This window comes from Meles meles, chromosome 5, assembly GCF_922984935.1.
Source record: "Meles meles chromosome 5, mMelMel3.1 paternal haplotype, whole genome shotgun sequence".
NCBI classification, from domain to species: domain Eukaryota; kingdom Metazoa; phylum Chordata; class Mammalia; order Carnivora; family Mustelidae; genus Meles; species Meles meles.
The window spans coordinates 71642171-71663264 of record NC_060070.1 but is presented as its reverse complement, the minus strand read 5'-3'; the positions used below and the strand labels follow the sequence as shown (position 1 = coordinate 71663264).

Genomic DNA, 21094 nt, shown 5'->3' with positions numbered 1-21094 from the left:
ATACAAGTCACTGAACAGAATTCTCATCTTAAATTTTTTAAGCCAAAGGGATAGTTGGACAGCCAGCCAGCGACATTCCACCGGCTGTTGGGATTTTATATTGCATATAATATATGCCAATCAAATTGTCCTGAGTTCCTAATCCACATTTGTTTGAATCTAACACCATTTTATGGGAGCATAAAGTGTGTGACAACTTCTAGATCCTTCCAGAGTATGGACATGGTGAAAACTATTTAACTAAGAAACTTAGTAAGGGTCAGTGCCAGAGGTCTGAAAAACCACCCAGGAGAGAGAAAGCAGAATAAGCAATCAAGTAAATAAATAACACCCCCTCGAAAACAATGATCTCAAATTGGACTTCGGAGACCAGTCCTCTACATGAGAAAAGTCAACCTTGACACATTCTACTTTCTGATAAATATTTTTATCATCATCACACCACCGAAGAGAGCCTACATTCTCATCGCCTTATTCATAGCACTAAAGAAAAAAAATGGTACTGGCATTCCTGTGTGGGCAGAAACAATGCTCTCAATTCTCAGACTAAAATCAACACGTGGGAACAACTTTCTGATGCCAGAGGGAAATGCAAGCAGCTCTAACTCAGAATGCACGTTCACTCTTGCTCCCAAAGCCGTGCAGGAACTTTCACATTTATTCTCTGGCTTAAAAAAAGCTACAGCTTTTTCTCAGCTGTAGTAAAACCAGCTCTATCATAGAAACAGAGGAAGCAACTATTTTCATTCTTACTTTGCAATCTGAGGATAGAAAAGAGGAAGTGACTGCCCGTAGACATCCGAAGAGTCAAAAGAAAAGGAAACATGGGTCTCCTGACTTTATACCCATGGCTTCAAGAAAGTCTGACTATGTTTTGACCTGAGAGGAAAGAACCCTGCTGTTTTAACACACTGAGTGTCACAGCAGTCCTATAGCTGAGTCTCTGGAACATGCAGGCAGGGCCCAGGAGACTCCCTACAATTCTTTCCATTCAAAGTCTGGTATTAGAGGAGCTTGCCACATACCATTAAATATTCCAGTAAGATAAAAGCAGATGTTATCAAAGACTAGAAATTATAGCAGCTTCATGAGAAAATATAACCCTCAAAGTTTCCCCCCAAAATTTGAGGTCTTTTATTATCAACAGATGATAAATTAGTATAAAATATAAATTGTAATTTTAACTAAATCCAATGAAAAAATACTTCACGCAAAGATGTGGAACAAATGAATACAGACTAGGCCTTGGGTCGAAATGAATGCATGGCTTAGCAATAAGCTTATTGTTACATAAGCCAAAAACAACATTAATTACAGTCAAGCCCCTCCATATTGTTTTTTCATTTACCTGTAATCATGCTCTAAAAATGTCCTCCTATCTGATATGTATGTTCATAAATATTGTATTTGTGGGGCATTTTTATCCACTTTTAACAACACATACTGTTATCTCAAAAGAATGCAGACTCGAAAGATAATTAGTTTTTGAAAACAGAGCTGCCTTGGTTCCCTGAGCAAGCTTATTCATTTAATTCCCGAGGTTCAAGAAAGAATAGGCTCAGATAGCCCACAGGAGAAAAAAATGGGGAAATGAGAAGCCCAAAATGAACAGAACAAGGAATACAGGGATATAGATGGACATCTGGAGATCTAGCCACCTATCTTAAGGAAGTAATTGGAGAAACAGGTGATGTTAGGACACAAACAATACTATCTCCAAGAATTATCTTTAAGAAAAATAATGCCGTTAATACAGTAACATTTGCATGAAATGAGCTTAAAAGGAGTGCCTCTGTTGACGAAAGGTACTGATGGGTACCACCAACAGGAAACTGCCTAACTTTCCCAATGCTCGAATCACACGGATGAAATCCTATCTATAAAGACTACATCTTAACAGATGTAGTGAATAAAAAAAGTCCTCCTGCAGTTGCTATGGCCACACAGCTGCCTACTGTGTTCTAAAATCTAAACAGCACTCTTGACCTTGCTGTCTCCTCCTTTCCAATGACTTTCCAACCTCTTCCGTGTTTCCCCAGCAAATGTTGCTCTACAGATGAGTCTGAATCCTCTCATCCTTGCGTTGGAATGCTTTCTAGAACCTCATCTGACTCTATAAAGGTCTAAGTTAGGTCATTCCAACTCCTTGAAATTCCTGTACAGACCATGCTTCCCTCCACTGTTGTAGGTGCCTCGAAAGGGAAGATGATCAGGCCCTCTTCAGTGGGGGTGCTACAATCTAAAGGACTAGCTGAAAATGAGAGACATGTACATACAAAAGGAAGAGAGTAACCACATCTAAAAAGTCATGATAGTTAGAATCTTTGACAGTAAACAGATGGAAACAAGTCTCCTCTCCCAAACCAAATAAAGTGAAAGTATGTATTTCCAACACGGTTGAGTGCTCGCAAGTTCATCAATAGCTACGCTTTCCCGCAACACACTTCCCCAAGGAGTCCTTAGACACTGATTTCCTGTGTAGAGCTGTGGAACTACAGAGAAGCAGCATCAGCACATCACTCGAGCTGTCTAAGGTCAATGCTGGAACGGAAAACAGAAGCGCACTCAAAGCACATGATGGCCACCCTCTGCGCCCTGCTGCTGAAGAGGAAGTAACAGCAGGTTGGACGCATGGCAGACCCGTGCTAATGATACTAAGCAAGCAACCAGAGAACCAAAATGGGAAGAAGCACTCAATAAAAGGGAATCAACCAAAATAGGAAATACAACTTAAAACATGTGTACTCTTAGAAGAGCTACTATGACATTGATGATTTATGGCCTATTGTCAGATAGAAAGTCACTGCTGAGAATTCTAGTGAAATGCTAGAAATCATGAAATCTGCTGGGGGATCACATCACTGAAGCCTACTCACATTTCATTTTTCTTCTACTTGAAAGGAGAAAAAAATGTACTCAACACGTACATACTACACACTAATTTCAAATTTATCTACCATTCTCAAAAAGGTTCATTTTTAATGATATATTAAGTAATCATTTATTAACTGAAAAGACAATCTGTACATTAATATAGTCATAAAAAATAAAGGTTCCTATGCTTTTGCAACCAAGTCTCAGTGAATTTAGCTTTGGTTAATTGCAAACGTTAGTGCGTTTGACTTTGCATTCTTTCTCAACTCTGCTTCAAGCAACCCAACAACTTCATTCCCCATGAGTAGCAAAGTCATAGAAGAGGGAATAGTCATACAGATAAGAATGTTATTTTGTACCATTCTAAAATGAGACCTGACATCTAATAAATGAGTGCTAAACAGAAGGGGAAAAAGTGGGGTGGCACAGTGATTAATACCAGACTTTATTAAGTCAACTGTGACTATCAAACACTGAAATATTCCTAAAAGGGTAACAATGAACAAAGAAAAAGACCAGACAACCCAAAATTAGATGGCAGAATATAGCCACGTATCAGTTATCATATAAAATACCCAGCCTAAATTCACCAGTTAAAAGACTAAATTCTCAGGGCACTTGGGTGGCTCACTCAGTTATGTGTCTGTCTGGCTCAGATCATGATCCCAGGGTCCTAGGATTGAGCACTGCACAGGGTTCCCTGCTTGGTGGGGAATCTGCTTCTCTCTCTCTCTCCCTCTGCTGTCTCTCTTGTGCTCTCTATCAAATAAATAAAATCTTAAAAAAAAAAAAAGACTAAATTCTCAAAGTGGATTAAAAAACATATCTCCTCAAAGATATAAGAGCACAGTATCTGAAACCAAAGAAATGGAAAAAGATAGTCCAGGCAAACCCTAATCAAAATAAATCCAGTACAATTAATATAAATGTCAAAATAAATTTTAAGGTACTATATGATGGCAAAAGGGAAAAATTTTATACATGTAGATAAAAGGGGGGAAAAAAAGACCCATAACAGGATGCAAAAATATTAAGAACTGAATGGCAATGAAAAACCCTATGTTCAAAGTTTGTGCTCTCAACAAGAGATACTTGAAGGGAAAACTGGAGCCAAGATTCTGTATATTGACTATGCAACTCAAGAAACTAGAAAAATAACAGGGTAAAGGGTAACTCTATAGGAAGAATGATTGGGGGGAAGGCAAATAACACTACACACAAAAATGGAATAAAAACTGAATATACAAGATGACAATGCTATGAAAAACCTCAGACCAGCCAATGTATCAAATTAGAGGAAATGGACAGTTATTCCTAAAAATATGAATTACTAAAACTGACTCAAGAAAAAACAGAAACTGTCAGTATATGGAAATCAAATCAATGATTTAAAATAACAAAAAACAACAACAACAACAACAAAACCCACTGTACAACTCTCCTCTTTACACTAGGCGAAGACAGTTTTAAAGGCAAGTTCTACCAGATCTCCAAAGAATAAATAATCCGTAATTTATCCAAAGTTTTCCAGAGAATATTAAAAAGGAAGCAACTTCATGAGGCTTATAACCTAGGTCACAAAATCTCATAAAATGGATAAAAGAAAGTTAAAGGTAATATGTGCAAAAACCCTACATTAAAAGATACAGAATGAATACCAAGTCATCACGAATAAGTAGAGACAATGTGGAAAAATTCACCTTGGTGGATACTGGCTGGAACTGAAATTGGTACAACCACTTTGGGGATCACTTGGCAGTACTGGGAAATCTAAGGAAGTACAACTTCATTCTATCAACGTCCCAATTCCACAACATCCCAATTCCACTACAAAGTGTCCACCCTGAAGAAACTCTTGCACAGTAAACAAGGCAAGGTATACGATTATGTTCACTGAAGCACTCACTGTTACACTACAAAAAGAAATGGAGCCTCCGTGGAGGAAGGGAGAAACTCATTCAGTCATTCACAGTAAACCAGACAGCAGTTAAACAAAGTAGATTTACATGCTGTAAAAAGAGATGTACAGAGCAAGAGAGGAGAAATAGGTTTTAGTTCTTAAAAAAAAAAAAATCTGAAACACATGGCAACATGGAAACATCCAATTAAAATTTTTATGGTGTATTGTCAATTATTTCCTAGATTTTTGTAGTTTTCACATACATCGTGATTTTAAAAGATAGACCACAAAAATAGATTTAAACCATAAAGCACATTGGTAAATCCTGAGGTATGGTGATACAAAGAGATTCAGAGATAGCAGGAACCTTCTGAATTATCTAAGGAATCTTATATTCTATAGATGAAGTCAGTTTCTGGGCCTCAGTTTGGTTTGAATAAATGACTTAAGGTCAAGTTATCATATCAAGCTGGTGCTCATATTCTAGACACCCTAACTTCTAGGATAGGTAGGAGAAACAAGGGACATGTGGTCAAATGTAACTGAATCAAGTTCAGACCAGCTACCCATTGTGTTCCTTACTGTCCCCTCACCCCCAGATACACAGTGTCAGGCAGTCCTCCCCATGCCCCTCCCTATCTCTCTCAGAGCTTTAAGGACTTTTAATCCTCTTTTGCTACTCCTGTTCTTGAAATAACCGAAATAGCAGAATAATTATAACTAAAATGAGTAAAATAAAGGCAAGGACTTAGGAGACATTCATCTTAGCACTCTCCAACCTTGTACTCTAATACACGTTTAAATATATAATAAACTACTGTTCAACTAGATAGGTCTATTTCACCAAGCTGAATGCTTTCACTGTAAAATAAAACTTCTATTTTTAATAAGGAAGAATGTAAGGAATGAGGAAAAAATACTTTAATATGTAAATAGATGAGAAGACCCTCAAAAAAGATCATTTAGAGACCATATTTTCAATGAACAAAAGAGGTCCCAGCGTAGCAAATGGAACATGCTAGTTTGGTGGCCAGGTCCATGACGTCCGGAGTCAAACTGTCCGGTCTGGAATTCGGGCTCACCCACGAACTAGCTGGGAAACTCCAGACAAGTTACGTTAACTCTCTAAGCCTTACATTTGCCCACTCTAACAATGAAAATACCCACAATACCTACTAATACCTACCTCACAGAGAGTCTCACAAGTGTGATGTGAACTCATCCAACGGAAGCAGCTGACACAGTTCTTCAGTGAACATCAACTATTAGCATACGTTCTTGTAAATAAAGCAACTTAGCTATGAAAAGCAACAAGCTCTTCTGACTGACAAAATTATAAGGTATGAGACCATTTAAAAAATTATATTGGTTTTGGTCACATCCAAGCTAATGAATTACATGCCTTGTAAATCAAGAGTGCTTTTTAATTAAATGACACTAAATAATTGAGCTTGATTTTAAGTCAGTATCTGAATTGGAATTAAAAAGAAAAAAAAAATAACAGGTAGGGTTAAAGTGAAATTAGCATGGCTTTTGAAATAACCAACATAGCACTACTGGTTTTCCTCAAGTGAATCCCTTACGGACAAGGGTAACAGTCCAACCATTTAATGTCCATTCAGAACAAACACCTGCCAACCCACGTGACCCGAGCAAACTAGCTGAACCCTGGTCCTGACTCCCGCCCCGCCGCAGGGTCAGGAAATATTGTCTATAATAGAAATGACCCTCTTCTAGGTTTTCTTGTTTTTTAAAGCTAAACTGACAGGTCAGCTTATAGGAACACAGGAAGGTACACACTACGCCGCCGCACCAGTGAGGGCAGCCTGTACTTCCGCTCTCCAGCGGGGCCCTGTCTCACCTCCAGGTCACAGCTGTACTCGGTGCCGTCCAGGAGGATCACTTTGCACTGGACTGTTTTGGTCTTCTTACTGGCTTTCTGGGAGGCCTTCTCTGCTTTTAGCTCATTGGTCTGCACTTCCTTGGTCTCCCTCTTTGCTGCTTCTTCTGACTTGTCTTCCTGCATTTCCTTCGCCTTCTCTTCTCTCTCCTTCCTTACCTCTTCAGCAGGCTATTAACGGAAAAAAGGAAGTTCACACCAAAGTTAGCCAATCTGCAGAAGACCCAAGTTATTCAAAGGAAAATCTTTGCTAAGAATCATGATTGTCAAACACCGTCAGCCTCAGATTTTTAAAGACTTCAAGATTTTGCTGGAAAGGGTATTTCCCTTATCGCCCTTCCCCCAATCTACCACCCATTTTCTCATTTTGCCGATTTGGTAAGTTCAGCATTAAATAAGTAAAAGAAACTACGTCCTGGCAACTAAAATTTAAATATCATTTCAAATCATAAAATATAAATATAAAATATAATTTCACATCATGGCAAAATCTAGGCTTCATTAAGCAACCAAAATGCTCACACGTACAAATCTATTTCTTCCTATTCACTGAACACTTACATACATCAAATCAAAGGTATTAAAATCCATACTATTTAAAAAGGAAAGGTGGCAGAACTCAGAGAGTATCCATTTAACCTTAAAAGGAAGAGTCATGAATTGTTTTTTATGGTTTGCATAAATAGTCGATTTTTTGGTCTTATTATCTTGGCCAGGTTTAAAGAAGTAACAAGAAGGCCGTGGCAGACACTGAGCCACAGTAGTGTCTGAATATAAGAAATCTGGATAGGATTCCAAAGAAAAAACTCCTTTTGGTATGTGGTTAAAACACCAAGCTTTCGGGGCACCTGGGTGGCTCAGTGAGTTAAAGCCTTTGCCTTCGGCTCGGATCATGATCCCAGGGTCCTGGGATTGAGCCCCACGTTGGGCTCTCTGCTCAGCAGGGAGCCTGCTTCCTCCTCTCTCTCTGCCTGTCTCTTGGCCTACTTGTGATCTCTGTCTGTGAAATAAATGAATAAAATCTTAAAAAAAAAAAAAAAAAACAAAAAAAAAAACAACACTTCCAGACAATTCGTTCTCAAACATACCTGTGCCTCAGCACGGCTCACACAGGGCTTCTCTTCCTTGACATCAACTTTCACCTCCTGCTGCTTTCTCTGAGCGGTTTCTTCAACATCGCCCTTGGCCTGCCTTTCTCCTTCAGGAAGAGATTCCTCTTGGTCTAAAACCTCCTCCACAGCAGCTTGGGCAGGCTCTTTTTTATCTCCTCCATCTTTAGCCGCTACTAAGGTATAGGACTTCTGTTTCTTAAGCCATGGGGGTATGAATCGAGAAATGCCCCTGCTCTCAGACGGATCCCTCTCTTTCTTCTGGCGGCGTGGACTACTTTGGCTTTCAGCTGTAGGAGAAGACTGGGAACGTTTTTCCTCCTCCGGATCGGAGGACTGATTCTGCTGATTTTCTGCTGCTTCTTTAGGTTTTTCCTTGGTGGCATCTGCTCCTAATGGCTCAGACTCCTTCTTCACCTCAGATGCGGAGCCTACTTCAGTGGTCATGGTTACAGCATATGCTGTAAATGAAAAAAAACAAACGAAAAAAAATCACAAAATGTTATCGTACAAACTCACAGTTTTAGTTTAGAGGTAAGGAACGGTGGGGAGGAAGGGTAGGAAAGGAAATGGCAGAGAGATGATGGGGAGAAAACGTGTAGAGAAGGATAGCTCATAAGCACAAAACAAAATGGAGACTGCTACTCTTAGAATTCTCCACCAGAATCAAGAACCAGAAGTTGCATCACAATAGAACTAACTGATTCTGTACTGGTAGGGCTTAAAACCGTTAACAGCTTAGAGTGATTACTTATATTAAGTTTCATCTAGCCATAAATAATTTTCCACACAAAACTCCCATTTTTTAAAGGAAAGTTACTTTTCTCTCTACTTAGTATCCCTTATTCTATAATACAAAAATTTATTGATGAAAGTATGGAAACAAATTTCACAGTGAAATCAAAATCTACAAAAATGTGAGGTGTTGTGCTCACTTCAGCAGCACACATACAAAAATGTGAGGTATAAAAAAAATCAGGTATTATAAAGATGAAGTCTAAATGTGGAGTGCTTAATAGTGAGAAAATTAGATCTGGGGGAAAGAAGGTATTTTCCCCCCAATTTAAATCCCATAATATACCAACATTATTTCAGTGCAGCAGTCTTCCGAGAATACTGAGACTACGATCAAAAATCTAACCCTCCATCCCACTCAACCTCAAACACTGTTTTCCTTGTAGATGAGATTTAAGATAAGTATCTCAGGGCCCCTAACCGGAACCAAATGAAGACATTATAGCGGTGGGGAGAAGTGCATCTAATAATTGGACCTATCACAACTAATGAAAAAAAAACTGAAATTAAATCTGAAAGTAGGGCACCTGGGTGGCTCAGTTGGTTAAGCAGCTGACTCTCAGGTCATAATTTCACATCCTGGGATTGAGCCCCATAGTGGGCTCTGTGCTCAGCGGTGAGTCTGCTTGAGACTCTCTCTTTCCCTCTGCCCTCTGCCCCGGTCATACTCTAAAATGAATCTATAAAAAATAAATAAATCTGAAAGTAAATGGTTGTCTCAATTTCACATAAGCAAAGAGGTACTATTTAAAGTATAGCTCCCCCATTGACATTAAAAAAAAGGAACAGCAGAGAGAGTACACTCTCTCCTCTCTTGACAATAATAAAAGGTCAGGCACCCTAGCCAGTAGCAAATTTTCCAGCTATCTTCAAAAGTGGTACAAACCTTGAATAGCTCAAAACATAAAAATACAATTGTTCTTTTTTAAAGCTTTATCAAGATATCAGTCACATACCATAAAATTCACCAACTTAGAATGTGGGTTAATGGTTTTGAGTCTAGTCACAAGATCAACAACCATCACCACTATCTAATTCTGGAAGATTTTCATCATTTCCAAAAGAAATTTTGTAACCCATTAATAGTTACTCTCCATTCTCCCCCTCGCCCAGCTCCTGGCAATTATTTTCAATCCATGTGGATCTGACTATTCTAGACATTTCAAATAGATGGCATTTTCACTGAGCATAATGCTTTCAAGGTTCATCCATGTTGTAGCATGTATCAGTATAAAACTCATTAAAATATTCTTCACCATCTTTTGCAAATCACGTATCTGATAGCATCTAGGGTGCCTGGGTGGCTCAGATGGTTAACTCTCTGCCTTCAGCTCAGGTCAGAATCCTGCAGTCCTGGGATCAAGCCCCACATCAGGCTCCCTGCTCAGTGGGGAGCTTGCTTCTCCCTCTGCCAATCTCTGTCTCCATGAATAAATAAATAAAATCTTAAAAACAAAAAAAGCCCAGTATCTAGAATATATCAAGAACTCCAATGACTCATCACAGACCAAAAAAAAAAAAAAATTATGGGCAAAGAAGTTTGAGTAGACATTTCTCCAATAAAAATATACAAATGGCCAATAAGCACTTGAAACAACACTCATCAACGTCAGTCATTACGAAGATACAAACCCAAACCACCATGAGATGCCACTTCATATACACTAAAGGATGACTATCATCAAACAGACAGTAACAAGTACTGGTGAGGATAGGGAAAATGTAGAGCAGGAATGTGAGATGATACAGCTCCTTTGGAAAAGTTTCTCAAATAGTTAGTTAGCATAGGACTTAGCAATTCCACTCCTAGGTATATACCCAAGAGAAATGAAAACATATGTTCCCAGGAAAACTTGTCAACAAATGTTCCTAACAGCCTTATTCATACTACTCAAAAAATAGAAACAACCCAAATTCCTACCAACTGATGGAGGGATAAACAAAATGGGTGTGTCCATACAATATTATTACATCATAAAAAGGACTGAAGTACAATATATGTTGCCACAAACAACACTTGAAAACATTATTCTAAGTGAAAAAATTCAAAAGGTCTGGGATGCATGAATGGGTGGCTCAGTCGGTTAAGTGTCTGCCTTCGGCTCAGGTCATGATCCCAGGGTTCTGGGATTGAATCCTGCATGGGGCTCCTTGCTCAGCAGGGAGCCTGCTTCTCCCTCCGCCTACCACTTCCCCTTCTTGTGCTCACACTCTCTCTCTCTGGCAAATAAATAAAATCTTTAAAAAATATATAAAAGGTCACATGCTGAATAAGCAAATCCATAGAGACAAAGTAGATTAGTGGTAGCAAAGGGCTGGAAGATGGAAAGAATAATGAGCAACCACAAATAGATACAGGGTTTCCTTGGGGGGTGATGAAAATGTTCTGGAATTACACAGTGGTAATTATTGTACAACCCTGTGAATACACTGAAAACCACTGAATTGTAAACTTTAAAAGAGTGAGAATTCAATAACTAAAAATGATTTTTAAAATGTTATTCATAGGGTGCCTGGGTGTCTTAGTGGGTTAAGCATCTGACTCTTAATTTAGGCTCAGGTCATGATTTCAGGATCCTGAGATGGGACCCCATCAGACTCTGCACTCAGCAGAAAGTCTGCCTGTCCTCCCTCTTCTCCTTCCCCTGCTCATGCTTGCACTGTCTCTCAAATAAACAAAATCTTTAAAAAAAATGTTATTCACTTCTAATATGTGAGGATGAAAACATTCAGTCAGCCTGCTTATATTTAATGGGCCCCTGCAGTGTGCCAGGTACAGAGCCCATGAATAAAGGACTGCCTTTGAGAAGGTGAAGGTAGGGGAGAAGGTGGTGTACAGGTGAGCTGAGAGCATATTGCTTATAAAAAGCCACAGGACAGATACTTCACCCAGATTCAGAGAAGAGGGTCATTAGGCAAGCCTTTCTGCAAAAGTGGACATCTGAGTTGCTTTAAAATGATGAGCCTTCATTCGGGCAAGGGAGTCAGTTAGGAGGCATAAGAAACATAAGAAAGTTCCTCTTACAGGAAACCACAAGTACTGCACAATAATACACTGTATGAGTGAAGTGGGAGCTTGCTACAGGGATAGGGAAGAAGGGGAGAGGTGAATTGGCAATGACAAAGTAGAAGAATAGAATCCAGGACATAGAAGGTTGTGGTATCATGCTAAGAAAACTCTTGAGGTTGATTTAAAAACAGTAAGAAGTCACATAAGCATTTTACAGAGACAGGAGTAATGTAATCAGACCCTAGCCCAGCCTGGCTGGAAAATACAGGATGAGAGAAGAGACTGAAAGAGAACAATAATCCACACATGAGAAGATGAGGGTCTGCATTTGGGCAGCAGTAGCGAGACGAAGGATGGTAAAGAGGTTGACGGCCCGACACAGAGTCCACAATGAATGTAGCAAGTCAAGAGAGGAAACTTTGAGAGACTTTGAGGGAAAGTCTCGGGTCATGGGAGACTGGGGTGATGGTGGAACCACCCACTGGAATGAGGAACAAGGAAAGAGGGTCTGACTGAGACAAATCCGGTTTTGAATTCATTGTGATTGACCAGTCTCTCGAGTTGACCACATGGCACACAGGTCTTGAAAAGAGACCGGACAAGTGCGAGAGATGCAGATTTGGGAGATGTCATCATGTGGGGGACAGCTAAAAGCACCAGTGATACCGACGCCACCTAGAGAAGAAGTGTATTTGAGTTTAGAGGGGCCTGAGCAGAACTTTATCCCCACCCAACATTTCAGGGTCAGGTAGAAGAAAAGGCATGAGGGAGGAGAAATACATAGTGAGACCAGGAGCTGAGAGGAAGTAATGTTCTTGAGGGCAACGTTACCAAGGAGGAATAGCTAGGTAACGAGAACATTTACCGACCAATCTTACTTCTCATTTTTAGGCATTTATTTTTAATTCTATCTTGTGTTTGAATATTTGCACGTATCAGTTCACTATCCCTATAAAGTATAAAAGTATTAAGTGCAGGTCTATTAGTAACATGCCTAACTTCTATTGTGTTGACGTAAACAGTGTATTTTGTCAAACTGGGAAGTAAACCCCACAAATAAAGCCAGGTGGGCTACATAGGTTCCGGCCTGTTATATTGTGGGCAAAAATCTATCATCAATATTCCTGAAGATCAAAAACTGGTGATATTGAGCAAAATTAAGCTATATGTTTTACATAGTTGTGTGGGAAATACTAGTTCAATATAAACTAAAATGTAAATATTAAGGCCTCACCTTCATTTAGGAAGACAAGAGGCATTATTCGTTAAGTCATTGTAAAGCTAATGTCATCATTACTGAGCTTTCTTCTCCAAAGATTTGAAATGAAAGCTCAGGTAAATAGAATGAAGTTACTATTCATCAGTCTAAGTTGTTTTTTACCCTCAACTTATTTAAAATTAATTAATTTTAATAAGAGAATCAGATGTTCTCTTTGTTAGCTTGATTTTGTTGTTGTTTAAATTCCACATAAAGGAGAGAGCTTAAGGGGTCTTTCTCTGACATTTCACTCACCATAATGTTCTTTGGGTCCATCCATGTCACTGTAAATGGCAAGATTCCATTCTTGTTTCTGAATAAATAATAGTCGTGTGTGTGTGTGTGTGCGCGTGCATGTGTGTCACAATTTCTTTATTCATTCTCCCATCAATGGAATCTTAGGTTGTTTCCACATGTTGGCTATTGTAAATAATGCTACAGTGAACATGGGTTCATGTACCTTTTTGAGTTAGTGTGCGTTCGTATTCTTCTAATAACCCAGAAAAGGAATTGCTGAATCACATGATAGTTAATTTTTCTTTTTTTTTTAATTTTCTGAGGGACATCCACACTGTTTTCTCTAGTGGGTATATCACTATTAGGTATTTAAAATGCAAAACCATGCCTTCCAGTAAGACCTTATTAAAAACAAAAACAAGATAAACAATAGAACTGGCTAATTGTATAAAATTGTATTTTGTAAATACTCAAAAATAAGGGTGGATATAATTATCTGTAAATAAGTACATTCTTAAAATAGTTTCAAGAGATCAACAAAGCTCAAACCTAAACACTACCTTCTTTGTTGACATAACGGTTTCTTGAACAAATTACCACCATCCAGAAAACATGATTATAGCACAGTCATTCACCACAATTATCATGCTTATGACTCTCAAGAGTTTCAAATGTGGATAAGCCTTCAAACTCCAACACCCACTAAAAAACGGAAACTCCAGCAGTGGAACCCAAGCTCTCCCAATAAAAGGAAACCCCCATAAGAGTTTTCTTTCTTTTCTTCACAGCTATGTTCCCAGCGTCTAGACTAGCACGGAGAGGTACCAGTCAGAGTGCTATGAAATCGTCTCCTCTAATATATCATTTTATCTTATCAACAAGGAAACTGAGGCTCAGAAAGATAGGAGATTTGCCCAAGATCACAAAGCTAGGCTCAGGAAGCCAAACCCAGAACAGTGGTTTCCCAAAGTCTGGCTATGCTCATTCCACTAAGTACCTATTATAAATACAATTACAAATGCCTAAAACCCATCACTAGTATAGTTATATAGCACACTAAGTAAAGCCCTGTCTACTTATCAGCAACCACAGCCAAGCCCATTAAGACAAGCATGTGCTTCTGACACAATTACCATGTTGGTATACCCCATGTGGGTCCACACAAGTGTTCATTATTTTGACGGCTCCATGAGAAACAGCATGCATCACTTCACACGCAACCAAGCAGAAAACCATCAACAGAGGATCAGCACTCTTTTTTTTTCTTACCTTTAAAATGGGAGGTAAATTCCAAAGTGCCTTCTCTCACTAGCCTAAATAAACTACCACATAACATCACGCTGGTGAACACACTGGCCCACAACAAGCCGAGGAAAGCAGATACCCAACTCTAGACACTGCTACAAAGAACTTCAAGCACGGGCTTTATGCTAATTATTGGGTCCAGATGTTTCCTTAAAACCTTGAGAGAACCAGCGCTACTCTAAGAACCCTCGCTGTGTCCAGGGAACAAGGCAGGTGCCACAGCCAGCAGAGCGACTCTCCTCCTTGGCGGAGATCAGAGCAAGAGGAGCTCTTGGAATTCTACCAACAAAACTCAATCCATTAGCTAGGGGACTCCAGATTTACAAAAGGGAAAAGTACGCATGTCTAAATTCCAAAATGGTGGTAAGGGAATCAAGAGAGGCTTTCCTGTGAAGGTAAGGAGAAAGAAATCAAGCTATGCCACAAATATCAAACTTCTAGAACACAGGCAATGTGTGCGCGGTTTCAATGTGGTCACTTTCTAAGTCTGACGAAACTGGTTTTCATCTAGTGTGACTGGCCAGAGGATAAACTTTCTGATACCCACAATCACTGGCTTATGTGCATGTCCCCCAACGGCCTACAGCCCAGGAGAAAGTCTTTTAATATCCAACCTCATTCCCTGAAAGCACTGAATGAGAGAAAAAACAAAATGGGAACCCCAATAGAGAAATGATTCGGCAGCCACCTAACTCTACTTAGGAAAGAATAAAAGCCATGCTTCTCCAATACGTACAACAAGGAAGAGGAAGGGAGGAGGGAAAAGGAGGAGGAAGTCAAAGGGAAGAAAAAGGAAAAAAATATCTGGAGAGGGAAAGGAATAACAAAAACAGGCCAACTGCACGTAATTAGAGCAGACTGCATGTAATTCCTCTCTCCCTCATGGGTTTATTTTTCTTGAGTGTCAGGAGGTCTATAGAACACAGCATTCCATATTCAAATATGTACAGCTACATTCCAAAGGGACGACTGTCGTTCAAATGATCTCTGTGGTGAGGATAAGCGTATTATTTTTTAAACAATCCAATGTTGTCCACCCTAGTTACCTTAATAACACTCTATGGCTTGTTTGTTTTTTCTTAAAAGGGATAAAGAATCTATAAAAGAAAGAGAACTATTATTGTAAAGATATAAGCTTGCATCTGGCTTAAATTAAACCCACATACACAGAAGATATGAACTGTAGCCCTCGGCTAGCTCAAGCCTCGGCAAGATCAGATTACATTCACAGCACGCATTTCCTCCACCCTCTCTTGTTCTAACAGAACTCAAGTTTTGCTGGGCTTCACACTCTCCTCCACATGCAGGCCTCCAGGCCAGGCCACAGGCAATGATCTTCTGGTCTAAGGCCTTCCCGGCTGTCTCCTGCCCCCTGCCAAGACAACCTGCAGAAACAGTCTGCTGGTGGGCTTCTGGAAGATTCCTCCCTCTAAAAAGAGCCACAAGGTAGAGAAGGCACCTCTTCTCTCTCTGAGCACCATACACCCGACTCCTAGAAATGCTGTTGGCATCTTGAGGATCCAAGAAGGGAGAGCATCTGAGGACAAAGTGACACACAGCACACCTGTCATGCCACACATGGTCAGGTTCAACATGTAAGCTTCCAGTTCTGGGAGAGAACACAGTCCCTATTACAAGAACAATGGGGCACAGCTGAACAAATAAGCCCTGGGGCACCTGGGTGGCTCAGTGGGATAAGGAGCCGACTCTTGATTTCAGCTCAGGTCTCGATCTCAGGGTCATGAGTTCAAGCCCTGTGTTGGGCTCCATGCTGGGTGTGAAGCTCACTTTAAAAAATTAAAAACAAAAACAAAGTGGTAAAAAATCAGCCCTAAGAAACTGGAAATGCATCCAGAACTATCTCAGGTAATTATTACTCCCCACTGGGTTTTATGGCCCTTAACCAAGAGCCATGATTGTTGAAATGTTCCATTTTTTTCCTGATGCTCAAATTCTTAAAACCTAGTATCTGAGTCAATATCTGAGTAAGATAAATGATTAAATCTTTATTCTAACTGTAAATAAGAATGAAATAAATCTTAGGGTTCCTCAAATATTCTCTTTCTTCATATATTAGGGGGACCTTCCCCCATTGAAAATCAAGATCTAATTTTCAATAATATTCAATTCCAGTAACACTAAGATAAGTGGTAAAAATCTTTTTTAAAAAGCCAAGACCTTGCTGCTCTCATTAAGAATTATATCAAGATGGGCCCTGGATGACATACGGAATTACTGAATTACTATATTGTATACCTGAAACTAATAAAATACTGCATATTAACTACACTGGAATTCTAATTTTTTAAGACACAACATCAAGAAAGATCTGTGCCAGACAAAGTCTTCTCCACAAGCAACTAGGGTTAGCCCCAAAATAGATACCCTTTCCCTAGAGTGGGGCTCAATAATCAGACGCTGTGCAGAAGTCATTAGGATCCTAACACTGACATCATTCTCCTCATCAAAATGCAGATAAACCTTGTCACATTGGGCCCTCCAAAAGCACACACTAATCAAAGTGATGGAGATATCCAGAACCCTGCTGGCTCTTCATTAAGCAATGAAGCATTGTGTGGTCAAAATTATGGATGAACTGCACTGAATTCCTTCTCCCAGATGGGGCCCCAACTTTTTTTTTTTTTTTTTTAAACAGCCAGAGCTGGAGCTGCATTCTTTCTGTGCAAAGCTCTCTAATCTTTGGATAAAATAACACAGTGGTTTGGAGATCAAGTCTAGGAACTAAAAGACCAGGATCAGAATTCCAGCTGTATCACCCACCAGCCATGCAACCGTGGATGTTACTTAGCCTTGCTGAATTTCATTTTCCTCATAAGCAAAACAGGGATGAATACATACTTACTGGGGTGCTCTCAGATTAAATTAGATGCTCTACATAAAGTGCCTGGCATGTAGTAAATTCATAATAAATGGTGAGTCACTGTCATCCAATAGGGGTTCTGGGAAAAAAGGCACTATGTCCCTTTGTTCACTAAAAATGAAAGTAATAGTAACAGTAAGAACCAAAATAACAGTGACAATATCAGCTATTTGTTGAGCATTGTTCTAGAGACTCTGCATGTGGCAATTCCTTTAATCTTCATGACTCTTTGAAGTAGGAACTAAGATTATTCCCACGTGACAGATGCAGGAGGAAAGACAAGATAAAGGATTTTCAAAAAGCTACATAACCGATACGTGGGAGAGCTAGGATTCAGAGCCAGGCTGTCTGGCTCCAGAAACCCTACTCAATACAACCACCAATCCCAAATGACTCCATTAAGCTAGAACCTAGCATAACCCTGACAATTCATTATCTGTTGAAAAAGCCAAAATCAAACTATTACTACCCATTTGGTGTTTACAGTCCTAGGCAATATGTTCTAACCGAGCCCCTAGACAATCCCACCTATTTTCAGGATGTGGGTTGTATATTTTAGGCCTTTCTCTTGAAACACACATAGGTACCAGATACCAGCAACGTAGATGAAAAGGATCCTCTCAGTCTAGTGGGACAGAGGTAGCAAGATGAGCATTAATATACATTCAAACCACTCACTACTGGTTCAGAAATTTTGGTCATTTAGATTCAGAAATTACTACTAGTTTGAAAAGCTGACAGTTTTCTTTAAAGTAACCACTGTCATATCTTCAGGAAGTCATACAACGGCCCTACGTGGGAACTCTCAGTTAAACTCCTGAAATACAAACAGGCATCATGCTTCTTAAAGAGCACTTAATTCTCATTCTCAGTTGTGTTTGCTAAAGATGTTTTTGCTCTCTAGCAAAATTTAAGTAACCTGAATAAAAAAGCCCCCCCCCCCAAAAAAATAGTCCTGGTTATAAATTTCTTCAACATAAAAAACCACTTTGCTTTGGATTTTTGAACTGGCTAAGGCTGACCAACCCCCAACTGGGGTGGGGGAGAAATGGCTGGAGAAGAAGTACAGAGTTAAGAGGAATACAAAGGACACAAATATGAAAAGATGCTCCACCACACTCATGGTAAAAGACATGAAAACTAAAAATTCAGAATGGAAAACTCCAAAAGCTTCATCATGTAATCGGTGAACAGACTATGGAAACAGACGCATTCTTACGTAAGTGCCAGGAGAGAAAATGGGTACTAACCAATGAAATTGCCAACAGTTATCAAAATTCCAAATGCGTATACACTCTAAACCAGTTATCCTGCTTGCGGGAACATATCCAATAGATACATCTGCATATACATAATGTAAAACAATTATGTATGGATGATTCATTATAACACTGCCGTAGCAAAAGATCAATGCCCATCAACAGGTGATATTATACAGAATACTGTGCAGCTATAAGGAGATTAAAAGAAGGTATCCATCCCAGTTACAGAAATATCTCTGAGTTACACTGTGAAGTACAAAAAGCAAAATTCAGGGGCGCCTGGGTGGCTCAATGGGTTAAAGCCTCTGACTTCAGCTCAGGTCATGATCCCAGGGTCCTGGGATCCAGCCCCGCATCCGGCTCTCTGCTCAGCGGGGAACTTCCTTCTCCCTCTCTCTCTGCCTGCCTCTCTGCCTACTTGGGACTCTGTCTGTCAAATAAATAAATCTTTAAAATCTTTAAAATTTTTTTAAAAAAAGCAAAATTCAGTTCGTACACGATATACAGCAGCTTACAGGTTGAAAGCCAGATGTGTGGGATTTACAATTACATGAATACACATGCACATACTTGCATGTGTGTGCACAAAAAAACAAACAAACAAAAAACAGGGAAGGACAGATAAGAATTGAGAATAATTATGGGGGATGGTGAGAGGATAGTAGGTAGATGAGGTACAGAGGTACAAATATGGGAGACAAATTTTTCATTGAAAAGTCTGCACAAACTGAAGTACTTAAAAGCTTTACTAAGAGAACAGTATTTTGCATTAAAATATCCAAAGCATGAAGTGAACCCAGTTTGGTTGGTCTGCTTCCTTGGAGACAATCCAAAGGCCACAACTGCCGTAAGCGACAGAGCCAACTTGCCCTGTCACCTAGTTCTGTCCTCACAGATGAGGTATATGGGTGCGAAAGCCTTCTAGCCTATTACAGCTCAAAAATACTATTAAGATAGCCTAAAATAAAATTGATTTTCTGCCATTTGAAGTTTAAGATCGTTTCTACATCCTCTAAAGAAACGGAGTGCCCATAGCCTCCATTCAGTCTACATCACAAACCCGCCCCTTGTCCTATGTAGGCTGTTGTCCTAAGCAGGGCAAGCTCAAAACCTAAGCTTCTAAAGTAAACCAGCATCTTTTAAGTAAATCAATTCTTCTTTCGTTAACACACACACACACGGCTCCTAAGAAAACCTTGCTCACTTTTTATCCTTCTCCACTTCGGTGTAGAGTTAAAACAACAAGGTGTCTTGTGCTAACAGTAACACTGGTGCATTTGCAGGTAGGCCAAAAGAATTATTCCTATCCTCTCCTGGAGGAGTAAAATCAGGGAACCTGGAAACAGATTTCTCTAAAAGTCGAAAAAATTTTTAAAGGAGGATAAAACAGAATGGGAAGATTCTTATTAAACTTCTAAGCTGGTCATACATAAATATCCCGGATCTCTGTCAGCAGCTCCCTCCACATTTACAGGGAAAAGCACAAACAAAATTGGTCTCACAGGCACAAGGTCGTGTTTCCTCTCTACACCCCTTCCCTGCCCACTTCTGCTCCTAAGCTCACAGGAAGAGGTAAAACTTTTGTACAGATGAGTACTACGTGTTCCTAGTGCAGCATTATGCATCTGGTGGCTTCTTGATAAATGTGTTTTGTGATGTTCTGAGTATTGGGGCAACATTTGTACCACCATCACATGATGTTCTAGAGAAAAGAAAAATACACGAATGTGCGGTTTCTTGCAGTGTCATCCATAACCAGGCTCAAAACAGTGCAAAGCCAACACCAGCAGTCTGTCCTCATCATGGCAGACACCAGGCAGTAGGCTTTTTCTGAGCTCATCCCACAACCACCTTCTGAATAGAATCCTCACCCAGCCCCATCAGAAAACTCCCTTGGTATCAACTGGTAATCTACAACCAGCCTAATATTATTTCTGTGTGAATCAAACTCCAAATTCTTTAGCTAAAAAAAATAAGTTCTTTAGTTCGGCAGGCTTCTCCCAAAGAAGCTAACGACAAATCCACCAAGGTTAACTGCACAGGATAAATGCAGAGGCTGCAGACGCTGCATTTTAATAGGTCATAAGACAAAGTCTTGTCAAAATCAATCAACTCGCCACCCTATGACAAGGCCACCAAGCTGGAGCCTACACTGATCTCACACTTTCAAATCCTCTTCTCCATAAGCTTTGAAACACTGCAGTCAACAGGCATAAATATCTAACCATAGCCAAAACATTGTTCATTTTTAAAATTTGGATCATTAGCGCTTCTGCCATTTTACATATTTACACCCACACCAAAGAGTTATGCCAACGTACAGCATCTATCTGTAAAACAGGAGACTAAACTGCATGACTTTTCTAGCTTCCGTAAGCAGATCCAAATGTTGACCCTAGTCGGGTGGGTCAGCAGAAGGAGCTGTAGTCTCTTAGCATATGGACCCTCCGAGTCCAGGGGGGAAAAGTTGTTATTACAATGGAATTAGAACCAGGTCACTTGGAATGCCTAAAACCTTTTTCTCCCCCAAGTATTGCTACTCTGAGCATTAATTTAGTTCAAA

At 39.7% G+C, this 21094-nt stretch overlaps 1 protein-coding gene across 20 annotated transcripts in view; it reads right to left on the bottom strand.

Moving 5' to 3' along the window:
* EPB41L2 (erythrocyte membrane protein band 4.1 like 2) overlaps positions 1-21094 on the bottom strand; it is a 218962-nt gene that overhangs the window by 107814 nt on the left and 90054 nt on the right. For all 20 annotated transcript variants that reach the window (XM_046004678.1, XM_046004670.1, XM_046004675.1 and 17 more), the window contains 2 exons: positions 7763-8244; positions 6636-6845 (listed from right to left, as the gene is read on the bottom strand). In XM_046004678.1, coding sequence (XP_045860634.1) covers positions 6636-6845; positions 7763-8230 — 678 coding nt within the window. In that variant the 5' untranslated portion in view covers positions 8231-8244. The remainder of the gene's footprint in view (positions 1-6635; positions 6846-7762; positions 8245-21094) is intronic.